Source organism: Sprattus sprattus (genome assembly GCF_963457725.1).
Source record: "Sprattus sprattus genome assembly, chromosome: 15".
Taxonomy (NCBI): Eukaryota; Metazoa; Chordata; class Actinopteri; order Clupeiformes; family Clupeidae; genus Sprattus; species Sprattus sprattus.
In genome coordinates this window covers 5,393,232-5,408,444 of record NC_137913.1, presented here as the reverse complement: position 1 = coordinate 5,408,444, position 15,213 = coordinate 5,393,232, and the positions used below count along the sequence as shown (strand labels likewise).

The window sequence follows — 15,213 nt, the reverse complement described above, 5'->3', positions numbered from 1 at the left end:
ATTAGACTCATCTTCTTTTATAACGTATAGACTGTTATAGACAAATAAATAAATAAATACATGAAATAAAATATATAAATAAAAACATCATGCATAAAAACAAACATTGATGAAATGTTTCTAATTCCCTCACACATTTTCTACATATCAAAACAGCACAACTTTCATTCAAAAAAGCATTCTTCCATCCTGTTCCTCTTTTTACTGTACCTACCTATAGTAATTAATATTGTAGACCTTAACACTAGCAGTTAGATATTGTTGTTGATGTTGAAATTGGTCTTTGATCTTCAGCTTTAGTTTTAAGAGAGTAGAGGGTAGCAGTGAGGTAGGAGCAGTGAAGGAGAGTAAGATGGAGATTTAAGGCAGTACCACAGAATCAAAGTCCATTTATTTGGCTTAAACGACACACAGCAACACACACGTGCATTTAGAGGGGCGACACAGGATACACACACACACACACACACGCATGCCGTGCATGGTGGCAGTGAATAAAATAATAGCATCAGTGTCCATTGCACACAATCATACACTTCAATGCTCAATCATGTACAGTCTCAACCTTACTCTGCCTCTGGCATCACTGACGGCTCTCAGAACAGAACTTTTACTCAAGGGCGCTGTGAGTGATAATAAATACACACACAAACAAGTAAACAACCGTGTAAATAACATAAAAACAATTGAGAGTACTTATAATATAATACTTATAATAATATCTGAATAATATCTTGAGAGTACTTGTAAATAATCTTTGATGATAGTCAAATATATGTAAACACAGTGTTTTGGTTTTGCACTATGCCACTGAAAACTTCACTATAAGATTTAACAAATTATAACTTTATTTCAAATGAATTGTGATACAATTGTAATTGTCTATCTATCTTATTATCTAATTTGTCAGAAATAATAACAAAAGAGTGGACACAAACACACAGCCCCACGGCCAGAACACACAGCACACGCGCCATTTCTATAACACCAGACACACACACACACACACACACAGAGTGAGTCAAACAGCAATGTATGCATTCCTTAACCCTTAGATGCATGGGCTACCAATACCTACACTCTTCCATGAGCGGGGTCAAAAATGACCCCAATTAGAATGCATGCGTTTTATGCTGTAAACTCAAATAATGTCTTTCATTTTGGTTAAATATGATGATTTTTATTATATATTTGTCAGCAAAATAATTATTTCATGTTGGACATATTTATTTATCACTTTTTATTAACAATGTATCACAAAACAGCGTTTAGAAAGGAAAAAAAGGTAAACATCCTAAAATGATCTCAAGACGAGAATTATTTTATATTTTGCATGTTTCTTCTCATATCAAATTTCTTTCATTTTGTTTAAAAAAATGATTATTTTTATTATGATATGGTCAACAAAATAACTAATTCATGTTTGACATGTTCATTTATCACTTTTCATTAACATTTTATCAAAAAACAACTTAAAAAAAAACATCCAAAAATGATCCCAACACGAAAATGATTTCATATTTTACATGTTAATTTCTTATCATCTTTCAAAACAGGAACTTTCAGAGTTTGTGTGTCCCTCTGTCGCACGCCCAGACACATATTAACACTCTCTTCTCACTGTGTGCAGCTGTTACAAAGTACCTTTTTCTGGCAGTGAGCACTGCACACATGGCCGCTGCATTTCCAGCAACTATTGCTGGCTTTGCGGTCTTGGTTTCTTGGGCACATCTTACACCTTTTCCTCTTCTGTTGGCCCTGCCTGTTTCCCTCCTGTGGCTGGATTGCAGCTTTTGTCACCCCACACCTTTCCATTGCTGCAGGGATTGTGGTTGGTAGGTATAGGTTATCTTCCAGTCGACTTCTCATATAAGGCGTCACAAGCTCATGTGAGAGCTCTGTAAGAAAGCGCCGTCGGGCGTGAGTGATGCATATAATTCAGGGTGCTGAGCTTTGAAAAAGGAGTAGGCATTCAGGGTGGCAATATCAATCAGGTTGTACCACAGCAGCAAGGGCCACCTCTGCGTTTGGCGTTTACAGGTGTAGGTGCCAACCATCTGGTCCACAGTATCTACACCTCCTTTCATCTGATTGTAGAAGAGGATCACCTCTTGTTTTTTCTTGCGGGTGTTTTCATCCACCATTTTGCTGTGGTGCATTGTGCTGAGAAGCAGAACAGCCTTATCCTTCTTTCCAACGTAGCTGACCATGGTCATGCTGCCATTGAACCCAAAGTCAGTGCTGAAGAGCTCCCTGGTCTTCGAAGCTTTCATCACAGGAGGGATGTCTGGCTTGTTTTGTCGTAATGTTTCCACAATAGTCAGACCCTTCTCCAAGAGAAGCTCTGCAAGAGGCACACTGGTGAAAAAGTTGTCTATGGTGACATTGCGACCTGTGTGTCTGAATCCACAGCACAACTGACTGACGATGTTGAGACCCAGATTCTTACTGACTCCTTCCCCTGGCTGTCTCCCAGTGTACACAATCCCATCAATTGCATAGGGGGTTTTGGCGTCACAAAGCCAGGATACTAACATGTATGTTGTTGTGTAAAAATAACCTTAAGGATGGTGAGACTGCTGACATGAGATGTTATGATCGACAGTAGATGTATACCTGACTGTCACAGTTGATAAAAATCAAAGGTTCCTAGGGTTAACCTTTGAAATTCCATAGAAAATGCTTGGGGTCATTTTTGACCCCACCTATGCAAATCTGTGGTATTGATACAAAACATGAAATTACTTTAAAAATATAACAATTGGACACAAATCCAAATGGCCTCATGTCAAAGACAACCTATTTGAGGAATACATGGAAGGTTAAACGATAAAAATTAAAAATTAAAAAGATACTGCAAAAAAACAACCCCTGGGGTCATTTTTGACCCCACTTATGCATCTAAGGGTTAAATTACTTGATAATTGCTGTTGACAGACAGTACACGCCCATCCCACATGAAAAAAGATGATCTGCAAGTTCTTCTAGTTTGTTTCCGAAGGTAATGGACTAGTATACTCTCTAGTTCACGCTGATCATTTCTCTGTTGCGTCTCATTGAAAATGACTTCTTTCCTTTGCTGCCCTGGTGTCAGTTGGGATGGCAGTGTGTCTCCCATCCAGTGATTCCTCCACTGTCAGAGGCTGACCGGGGGTGATGCTTAGGAATAGGCTGAAGGACATAGGTGTAAATAAACACACAAACAAATGAATCAAAACAAACACACACACACACAGGGAGAAAGAGAAAGAGAGAAAGGATAAGCAGGTTCTATCTTCGGGCCAACACAATTGATCATTTTAGAGAATCATATTTTTAAAATGGTAAAGAGTTTGTAACTGTCTTTAAAATGATAGAAATCCCTGCTTTTTTACAATTGGTTTTGATACTTGTGTCAGTTGACATCCTACATTCACCATATAATTACACTATGAACTAAACTGTGGATACCTTGGCATTGCTGTGATTCAAAATGCATTCAATGGAGACCTTTAGCATCCTACTCCCCTCGTGCAAGTGTCTCTATCCTGTCACCACAGCTGATGACATCCATTGTTCAGCTCACCTTCAGAGGTCACTTAAAGGTGAAAGGTCAAAGTTCTGTCAATCTGGAGATGGCTGAAAGGAAAGTTACACCAGTGGCCTTGAATTTCAATCGGTTTGGTTTTAGATGGCAGGGGAGGACTAGCCTGGCCATTACCAGCCTGTGACTCCATTTCTTTCCATCAGTCAGTCTGGCAAAACCCCATGCATTTTCGTTTCTGAGATGGGCGTGCTTAGCTTGAGGTTTAAAATCATTGGAGTTCCCTTAACCAATCAGCAACGTTTGGTAAGCATTCGGTCTCCCGTCTCTCCATTACTAACGTGGCCATCTGGTAGATTAAACTCTTCCCAAAGCCAGTTGGGAGAAGAGCTACGACGTCCTTTCCAATCATAAAACTTACAAGACAATCCTCTTGTTCTCCTTTTAATTTTCTGATGTTCTCGAGAGTTGATACAATGCTGGTAAACTACAAACTCCGCTGTACTACATGCACCTCGGCAAGGCGAGTTTTGCGTCACAGCTCTGAACTGTTCGCTGATTGGTGCGGTTGTAGGGTGAAGCCTGGAAACGATGTTAGGTGGGGTTGGGCCAGACTGAGTATGAGCTTGAAATCAATTCAGGCGGAAATACGTAGGCTGGTGTCACCAGGCTAGGGGAGGACATCTGCAGTACCTTTTTGACAGTGGGAGCTTTGAGGGGGGGTGTGTCTCTGACCTTACAGTTCTCCAAATGCTCAAATCTTTGCGGAAAGCGATTGACAGTTTTTGCCATTGTTTTTAAACTTGTCTCAATACATTGCCCACCTTTTCAGAACTCTTCACACAGTGAGGGAGGAGGGGTGAGAGTGAGTGATGAAGAGAGATTGAGTGAGGAAGGAGGGGTGAGAGTGAGTGAGTGATGAAGAGAGATGGAGTGAGTGATGAAGAGAGATGGAGTGAGGAAGGTGGAGTGAGAGTGAGTGAGTGATGAAGAGAGATGGAGTGAGAGTGAGTGAGTGATGAAGAGAGATGGAGTGAGTGATGAAGAGAGATGGAGTGAGAGTGAGTGAGTGATGAAGAGAGATGGAGTGAGGCAGGTGGAGTGAGAGTGAGTGAGTGATGAAGAGAGATGGAGTGAGAGTGAGTGATGAAGAGAGATGGAGTGAGAGTGAGTGATGAAGAGAGATGGAGTGAGAGTGAGTGAGTGATGAAGAGAGATGGAGTGAGAGTGAGTGAGTGATGAAGAGAGATGGAGTGAGTGATGAAGAGAGATGGAGTGAGAGTGAGTGAGTGATGAAGAGAGATGGAGTGAGAGTGAGGGAGTGATGAAGAGAGATGGAGTGAGTGATGAAGAGAGATGGAGTGAGGAAGAGAGATGGAGTGAGTGATGAAGAGAGATGGAGTGAGGAAGAGAGATGGAGTGAGTGATGAAGAGAGATGGAGTGAGGAAGAGAGATGGAGTGAGAGTGAGTGAGTGAGTGATGAAGAGAGATGGAGTGAGATGGAGTGAGTGATGAAGAGAGATGGAGTGAGAGTGAGTGAGTGATGAAGAGAGATGGAGTGAGGCAGGTGGAGTGAGAGTGAGTGAGTGATGAAGAGAGATGGAGTGAGAGTGAGTGAGTGATGAAGAGAGATGGAGTGAGGAAGGTGGAGTCAGAGTGAGGGAGTGATGAAGAGAGATGGAGTGAGGAAGGTGGAGTGAGAGTGAGTGAGTGAGTGAGTGATGAAGAGAGATGGAGTAAGAGGGCTTTACAAACACACACCTGATCACATCAGTTAACCTTTGGTGTAAAATGCACTGGTGTGTGCTCTCTCCCATTAGACCACTCTGTCACTGAATGTACAATGAACTAAAAAACACAAACAACTTGAAGCATTGCAAAATTCACTTTCTTTATTGTGTGTTGCAGTGTCCTCTATTTTTGCAGTTAAGTGATGCATTGCAAAATAAAAGGAAAAAGTATGACATCTCTTACAATACATAAAGTAAAATGTAATACAAATACACTAAATATGAAATTCTGCTACATGCCTCATAAAAGCTTTATGTAACATTTCCTGTAAACAGTTAGTGAAACAGCAAATGAGATGACCACAGTGTACCGCAGCCCTAGTGCTATTCTGTGGTGTCCTCAGAATTTGGCAATGATTTTTAATGAACTTACAGAGACAGTACCATAACATTCTCCCTTGTCTTGAATAATTAGAAAACAATCCTTATCATATCCACCCCTACAATCCCCTGTATTCCAGGAATAAAAGGCAAGCAGCTTTCATGACACCAAGAAAAAACTTTCTTGATCTGTTAGCTTGGTCTGTTGCGATGATCGGCTGGTTTGATCTGCTGGTTTGATCTGTTGGTTTGGTCTGCTGGTTTGGTCTGCTGGTTTAGTTTGCTGGTCACAATACAAAATACAGTCTATTTCAGTCTAAATACAGTCTATTTCTATCTACAGTGATGTGCAACTTGATTGACCATATAATCTATTGTCTACAAAACAGAGTAAAACAGAGTTTTTCTGGTGGTAAAAACTGACTGAGCGATGTAGTCATACATTTTGGAAGAAGTGGTAATTTAATGCATTTTGTATAAAAGTAATGCAAGTATCCACAGTGTAGTTCACATAGTCTACTGATATGGTGAATCTGTGAAGTGTTTTAGTAAGTGGACATGATATTGAGATAAAGTATGAAAATGATATATAACTGTGAAAGAGCTGCTGAGGGACTCAGTGTTGATTCAGGCAGACGCATACAGTATAGGTGCAAATGTACTATTTAAGACAAATCTATGTATGTCTTTATGTATAGTTTTAAAATCGTTCAACATTTACCCTGAACCCACTACTAAATGTGATTGTAGTGATAGTCTTAATAGTAGACAAATGTGATTCAATTGAATTGAATTTATACAGCGCCATAACAGTAAAATGATCTCAATGCGCTTTACAGGGCCGAGGGCCCTCAGAGAAAGCACAATGGCAACAGGGGAAAGGGAAAACTCCCTGTTAATCAGGAAGAAATCTTAAGGGGAACTTTAAGGCATTAGCCCAATGTTGCAATAGTTGGACACCACACAATGACATCACAAGCAGGTTCAGGGTAGATGAATACTAATGACCTTTGGTTTGTTCCTTCCCTGGTAGTGACCGTGACAACAATTAACATGGCAACCAAGACAATAGGACTGGGCCATACAGCATCAAGCCGTGAACAACCCACGCAGGTCGGACTAGTTCATAGAAACAGAAGAGGATAGAGATGAAGGAAAGAAAAAAAACCGATGGAAACTGGCGAGGCGTTGAGGATGTCTCTCCCCAAAGAACAAGATAATGACCCGTCACTCACGGAGGATGCGTCTGACTGAACAACAGACAATAGTATTTCGCCAGATATTGCTCCATTGTTTCAAAGAATTTAGAACCTTGGCCTGGTTTCTGGATCCTCATTGCAGTGTCAGACAATTATGGTTCTTTGAAGGGTGCATTAAAAACATGTAATCTTTGTGTATGTGTGTGTATATTAAAAGCACATTGTTTTTGTGTGTGTACATTAAAAACATGTAGTCTTGGTGTATGTGTGTGTACATTCAAAACATGTAGTATTTGTGTTGTGGTACCCCAAACTACCCTTGGAGTCCCACTAGAGCTAGGCGGCGACACAGGCCCCTAGGAACAGTTGTCAATGGCATATACTACTCCAGGGCAGTACTTGGCTGCCTTTAGGACCCAGGGGAGCTACCCAGGAGCTGAGGGAAGCCGGCTACACAAATTCAAAGGCCCAGGTGTAACCAATCAATCAAGGCTGCTACTGAGTAGCAACCAGATAAGAAGGGCCAGGGTAAAGTGGGCACGAGAGAGAAGTGAGGAGGGAGCCATGCGCTGTGGTTTTCTGCGACTAGGTTTGCCGTGTCTACTAAACCCTGTCTTTCCCTGCACACAGGACGACTGAGGAGGTGAGAGGACAGCTGTAGCCATAAGGGCCCGTCCACCCTCCAGCCTGGAGGCAGAAGACTTGTTTCAGTTATCCTTTTGCCAATCTTGGTTTATGAGTTTAAAGTTAATAAAATAACCACCTGGTTAACCAGAAAACCCTCTCTCCTGTCTCCTGAGCCTCGTGGGAGTTCACAGTGTATGTGTGTGTGCATTAAAAACGTGTAGTCTTTGTGTATTTGTGTACATTAAAAACATCTAGTCTTTGTGTATGTGTGTGTGTACATTAAAAACATGTAGCTTCTCTGTGTGTGTGTGTACATTAAAAACATGTAGCCTCTGTGTGTGTGTGTGTGCATTAAAAACATGTAGTCTTTGTGTATGTGTGTGCTTGCCTGTCTATCTGTTTGTCTGTGTGCTCTCTTGAATGTAAGGTGCGATTGAACAGACAATCTCACCGTCCAAACACGGACACCACCATATTTGTAAACCTTTATTGAACAACAAAGTGGAGCATCACATTTGACCTTAAACCAGGGGCGGAGTGGCCATCGTGATGACCGGGAGATTTCCCGGTCGGCAAGCCGGCCAATGAGCTCACAGGAAGCAGCCTGCAGACTGCCCTGCGCAGCCGTGTGAAGTTCATGAGCGGCCCATTGAGTTAAAAATAATGTGAATGAAGTAATGCCCCGAGAAAAACTCCGACAATTATTATAGATAGTAGTTCAACCACTATATATAACACTTGTTGTCTCTCTACATCTCACTCATGGTGTGTGTCGAACTCACTCTCATTAATCCAGCCTACTGATTTTTGTTTAGCCTCCTATCTTGATCTGATTATTTTTATTCAGGCGTTACATAACTTGACCACAAATATAACGTAGGGAGATGATTGAGCGGCTGTCAGAGAGAGAGAGCAGGTGAAGTGGTCCTGATGGAGGGAAAGAAGAGAAAGGAGAAAGGAGGGGCCAGAATGAAGAAGAGGCGGATGCTGGAGGAGAGTGCATCAAAATGGTCAAGAATTACGGATTTATTCCGAAACAACCAGCCGGCGTCAACTAGTGATGGGAGTGAGTTGACAAGACACATTGCTGCGAATTAGCATAACATTTGAGCCAATAAGGGACGCGATTTGTTCCGTATTTCCATAAATGTACATATACAAATACACATGTTGTCACGATCGTGGCAGCTATAGCAACGACTGGCGGCATCTGGTGGCCAAAAGGACATTTCTCCGTCTTGGTGTTTGTGTTCTTTGGGTGCCCTCAACTGTTTCTTATTATGTGCCCTCACCTGTGTCCCATTATATGCCTCACCTGTTTCTTGTTATGTTCCCTCACCTGATTCCTATTTTTTTGTTCTCACCTGTTCCTTATTAGTGCTTGTTAATGTAGCCACTTGATGTCTGGCTGCTGGGTATATGTAGCCTACTGGGGTATTTGCACTTTTTCTTTGCTGTAATGTTAGATGTCTCCACGGAGTCAAGTGAGTTCGGTCTTGTGTATCGGGAGAGAGAGAGAGAGAGAGAGAGAGAGAGAGAGAGAGAGAGAGAGAGAGAGAGAGAGAGAGAGAGAGAGAGAGAGAGAGAGAGAGAGAGAGTGAGAGTGGAGGGAGTGAGAGAGCGAGAGAGGGAGAGATAGGAGGGAGTGAGAGAGAGAGAGAGAGAGAGAGAGAGAGAGAGAGAGAGAGAGAGAGAGAGAGACCTATACTCACTTGACTTGTCTATTGTTTTGGTGTTGGAGTTCTCTGCCGCATTTTGAAGTGTGTAAGAAGTCTTCCCTGTGTTTGCCTTTTTGACATTATCTTTATTTTCGCTGTTTGGAGTATCCTTTGTGTTTTTTGAGCCTTTTTGAATGCTGTCAAGATCTTTGTTAAGAATAAACAAAGCAAATTGACAGCAAACAGCAATTGGGTCCTAGTTCACTTCATAGCTGGTTCACGACTGGAGCAACCTGGGTTCAAACCCCGCCTAACACATGTCTGTCACACACACATTTACACTAAATTTAGTGGTCATATTTCCGTTAAGTCCATACATTTTGTTTGTGTAGTTGATATATGGGAGGTGGAGGGGATGGGTTGGGCCAGTTGTGGGCTCGTTGTGGGCCGGTGCAGTCAGAATTGTCCCGGTGGATTTTTGTGTCCCACTCTGCCCCTGATGATGACGCTCCTCTCCAGCTTTGCTTGACCAACAACTGGCTATAGGTGGGTCGGCCTTATATAGGTTTGATGAGGGACACCTGGAAACCGGTTCGGGGGCTAGAAACTGCCAGTATCTTTCCCCTGTGCATCTGGGAATACCCGATTGGGTGACCTCTCTCTGGTCCCCAAGTCTCGTGAGTGGCCTGCACAACGGGGTGCACCGCTGGATGCCGGTAGGGGCAGCCTTTTGAACAGTACCTTCTTTTATTTGGTTCCCCAGACTTTCCTTTCATCTTTTTTTTTAAAGTAGCGAGACACTTCTACAAGCCTTGTGGACCCTTACGGTGCGAATCCATACCACCGTTATGAGCTACGCGATTTCTAAACCCCATGCATTTCAACGGGAGCCAGTCCATTGTGACGGTAGACCAGCCATCTGGGCGACGCGACAGATGAAAATTCGAACATGTTGAAACTTATGCAAATGAGGAGCGATTTTTCCCGGCAGCGGCCAATGAGATTGTTTGGTGTCGTCTTTGACGGTTTGAAAATTGTAGGACTGTGTGCTATTTTCACACGCTACACCACGCCCACTCAAAGCGATGGAAGCGGGTCGCGTCGCTGGTATGGATTCGCACCGTTAGCGGGGATACTGTAGCGTCATTCTTTGCATGGGTGATTGATGGGTGTTTCTAGACTTGTCAGTGAGAGGTCACAACTGAGACTAAAGTTACTCATTGCAAACAGGTATTTTTTTTTTATTTGGAAGCAAACTGTGGGGCTTACATTTATGGTGCTGATGTATTAGGATGTGAGGCAAGCTGTAGAGGTGAATTTAACTCACACACACACGCGAACATGCACTCATACTCGCACTCGCACTCGCACACACACACACACACACACACACACACACACACACACACACACTGACACACACACACACGCCACGCATAGCCAAAGTTAGAGAGGGAGCCTGTTTGTTGAGGACATTCCAAATCTTCACTGACGCCTACATAATGTGACAACCCCACCCTGATTAGTTTTTTGGCAAGCACATAATTAAGTCATTGTTGAAAATCCAGATGCCTTGCTCGGTCCTCATGTTCCACAGTGCAAAAACTGATTTGCCTTTTAAGTAAAGACTCATCTTTGTGGAGATCACCTTCATAGAGGGTATACATTTAGCTATAGCTACAACTTTTATTGTTACTGTCATAATTATTATTATTGCTGGTGTCATTATTATTGATTGTATTTTAATTTTTATTGATTTTTCAATTAATTTTTCAATACACAATAAATAAATCTGGCGACTTCAGACTAACATTTAAAAGAGTATTCTCTAATTCAACTGCATTCACATGCACTCAAGTGACACCCACACACACACACACACACACACACTCAGAGTGAGACTAAACAATGTATGGCATGCCATGCCGTGCCATGTCACTGGCACAGAGAGCAACCAACGTTGTGACGAGTAACCCTTGACAACCCTTTTCCAGAGAGGCAGGTGACATAATATTGCCTAAGGTGTAATTAGCACTCTCCGTAGAGCAGTTTCATTTCAGTGGCTTAGTAGTTCAAGCACAATGGCTCTGGTTAGAAAACATTTTAGACAAAAGACACTGAAAACGTTGTGTATGATATTGATGTGGATATGTCTGACTTTGATTTTATTGAAGAGCTCAAAACAGAAAAAAAATAAAGACAGGTCTTCAGACGAACAGAAGTTACAAACTGGGGACCTGGGGGAAATACAGGCATGCTCAGGAATCATTCGAGGAGATTTGGAAGGAGTTGCTAAGGAGGACCTCAGCAGACTTCTGAAGAAGAGAAGACGTGCCGCTTTGCAAGAGTCTTTCTATCTCAATTCAACAAAGGATTGCAGTGCTTACATCAAAGACAGGGGCTTTCTTACCGTAGCCCTCAGTGAAGAAGAGAGGGACTTTACTATTGCCTATTCCATCGTAATCCATGATAAGATCGAGATGTTTGAGAGGCTCCTCAGAGCTGTGTACACACCACAAAATGTGTACTGTGTGCATGTGGACAAGAAGTCTACAGAAAACTTCTTGAAAGCTGCGGAAGCCATTGTTTCTTGTTTTCCAAATGTGTTTGTGGCAAGCAAACTGGAGAGGGTTGTTTATGCCTCTTGGTCTCGAGTCCAAGCTGACCTGAACTGCATGAATGATCTGGTGGACTCGACTGTTGAGTGGAAGTACCTTATCAATACCTGTGGAACTGACTTCCCCATCAAAACCAACAAAGAGATGGTGCGAACACTAAAAGTGCTAAATGGACGGAACAGCTTAGAGTCTGAGGCAACTCCTGAGCACAAGAAAGCTCGCTGGCAATACCACTACAATGTCACTGAGTCTGATGTCATCCCGACTGGCATTAAGAAGAGCCCCCCTCCCATCAGGACACCCATGTTCTCTGGAAATGCTTACTTTGTGCTGTCTAGACAGTTTGTGGAGCACTTGTTTAAAAACCCAGAGGCTAAAGCTTTGATTGAGTGGGAGAAGGACACATACAGTCCAGATGAGCACCTCTGGGCATCTCTTCAGCGCATGCCAGGTATGCCAGGGTCCAGCCCTCCCAACAACAAATACGACATGACAGACCTGAACTCCATAGCCCGTCTGGTGAAGTGGGGTTATCTGGAAGGAGACATAAGGAAAGGGGCACCCTATCCTCCGTGTGATGGTACGTATAGAAGAGCAGTATGTGTGTATGGTGTTGGGGACCTCAAGTGGATAGTAAGCCAGCACCATCTGCTCGCCAATAAATTTGACCCCGAAGTTGATGATGTTATACTTACATGCCTGGAACACTATTTGCGCATGAAGACGTCAGTTGGACAATCACTACAGTGACTTGCTGAGGAACTCTACGAACTAAAATGGTAATTGTTCATTCTTAGGATACGTTTTAATGGAACTGTGCACATCATACTATTCGTGCCCTGTTCACCAAAGTTACATAGTGCAATACAAGACATGATGTGGCAGTGGCACAGACACCATTCTCCGTATTACAAGTCAGTGTATCACCAAAGTGATTTTGATTTTGTTATTTTGAGGTTAAACTGTTACATGATGTTACTTTAACTCAGGGGTGTCAAACTCATATACACAGAGGGCCAAAATTAAAAACTGCATCCAAGACGAGGGCCGGACCTATTCAATACTTGAAAATAAAGATATTATATATTTTTTTCATATGTAAACATGATAATAAAGTTGGTCTAACAATGTCTTATGGAAAAGATAAGGCTTTGGAAATGTTACAGGTATTGTGCAGCTCAGAACAAGATGGGTCAGGAGGCAAACCTGACTCCAACGATGACGTGTGGGAACTGGGTGACCAGACCACAAAAATCCTGGATTAAAAATGTAAAAACAAATAACACGTCAGGGTGAGTGCTGGCCTGCCTTGCCAGCAGGATGGTCGTGGGTGAAAATTCAGCCATAACCTCTGCCCTTCGACGGCTTACAGAAGCTGAAGATTTCGCCACACCGGTAGTTGCACGATATACACTGAATACATACACTGGACAATTCATATACTGATGGGATGGTGGTTACTTGCTGTAGTTCTATGTAATGGGATCACATATGTTGTAAACATAGGGGGCTTCGGTATTGTTGGAGTAGTTGTCGCTCTGCGTATGAAGACCTCTCCAGGAAATATTGCCTGGGGATAATTGTATGTAATGGCTATAATGATTTTTGCAATGCCAAAGTGTTTCAGGAAATTAAAGGTTCCCATACACAGAAGTCCTATATTTTAATTTTGTTTGTGGGATAAGGGATACAGACGGCAACATGCAAAGTTAGAGAATCTATGTTTTTTCTTTTTATATGCTTTCACATGTTGTATACCATATTGTGTGCCTTAACCATTCGGGACTGACACGATGGTCTTTTATAATTGTTGAATGTGTGTCAATTTGGAGAAGCAATAATATGTTATATTGGAGTGTAATGGAATTTAGTATGTTCACGTATTGATAGCTTAAATGTACAGATGTTTCAAATAAGGTTAGCTATTGGTTTTTGCTCTATAGACGTTAAGATGGGCTTTCATTGCTGCATAGTGTATAGATAGTGTGTACTTTCTATGATCACATAAAACATTTTGTGTGTCAATTAGACACATAGGGGGGATTATATGGGATCTATTTTTTGTTTAGATGAACATGGATTAACTCATCTGAATGAAAGTCTCACTTAGGGAAGGCAAACTAGTTGGGAAATAGTAACTTAGCCATATACATGATTCACTGATGTTAGAGGCAGCAATAAAGTTACGACACACACACACACCTAGGAGGTCTCAGGGGAGTTAGAGAAGAGGGAATAGTTAATTCTGATTGGTTTTGGCAAACAGCCAGATAGAACCCACCCCACAATTTACAGGCCTTAAAATGGCATGCAGAGCATTCACACAATGAGATCGAGCTAATCCATGGACCATCTCCTTATTGTAGCTTATTGATTACAATAATAAACCTCCAGATTTCTACATCCAGTCTCCGGCCTTCTGATTGACAGAAAAGGTGTAGTGAGACCCTACTCTAGCCACAACAGTAGCATTGTGGATCAAAACTCAAGAGGTCCACACAGATACAGGGTCTGTTCGAAAACTCTTAAAATGTGTCCTTCCTGTTCGAAAACTCTTAATCTTTCTCTTCTGCTTTTATAAGATACCTTGAAATCGTTACATAACGGTCATTTTTCAAAAGAGCATACACATACATCTGTGTACCATCTCCATAACCAGAGACAAATTTCAAAAAAGATGGCAGGTGAAATCGTCAAAGTCCCACAAAAGTATTCACCGATGTTAGTTTCTTTGCTTTTTTTGCTTATTTTTTTTAAACAGTTTCCGAGAAATAAACAGTGTACTTTGTAATTATGCCATGATTGATTAACAAAAATAGTCTGATTTTGTGAGCAATGTATCCGTTAGCCAGGTCCATAACAGTAGCTGTTACACTGCATGAAAACTAAGATTATCGGCCCCGTACACGCTGTGATACAGCCGCGAATAATCAGCATTCCTGGTCGATCGCGGACATTCACGCCGAAATATCCGCATATGAACGGAAATTCCCGGGAAGGAATGCGCAAGGGGAGGTGGGACGATGTGTTGAGCATATTCTCACCTCTCGCTGACAGAGGTGCGAAAGGCTCTTATTAGCATATTGACTGTCTAGCCTCACACACTATGCAGCCATTGGTTGAAAACGACCAAGATTTAAATTAAAACGTCTTGTGATTGGGGATTCTCCCTATTGGTCAACTTTCAACTGACAAAATCTCATCCCCTCCCATTTACAGCTATTGCCCCATAAAAAACGAAATAAGTAATTTATGAAATATGTAATATACTAATAATGGTTATATATGAAATTAATGAATTTCTTATCAATCCTTTAAATAATCATAATAATAGTAGGCCTAATAGAAAGGCAATTGCTTTAGACAAATCGAGCATTGAAGACCTTAGTCAGGAATTGAAGAACAAAGCTTTATTTAAACAGAAAACAGACAGTTTAATAGTGGCGGAAATGTCTCTTTGCAGCCTCAGAGTCATA

At 41.9% G+C, this 15,213-nt stretch overlaps 1 protein-coding gene across 1 annotated transcript; it reads left to right on the top strand.

Moving 5' to 3' along the window:
* Positions 1–11,260: 11,260 nt before the first annotated feature.
* On the top strand, positions 11,261–12,487 carry LOC308375763 (beta-1,3-galactosyl-O-glycosyl-glycoprotein beta-1,6-N-acetylglucosaminyltransferase 3-like; the record flags this gene model as incomplete). Its single annotated transcript, XM_080851941.1, has 1 exon — positions 11,261–12,487. The coding sequence occupies one exon, from the start codon at positions 11,261–11,263 to the stop codon at positions 12,485–12,487; it is 1,227 nt and encodes a 408-aa protein (XP_080708067.1).
* Between the last annotated feature and the right edge of the window lie 2,726 nt (positions 12,488–15,213).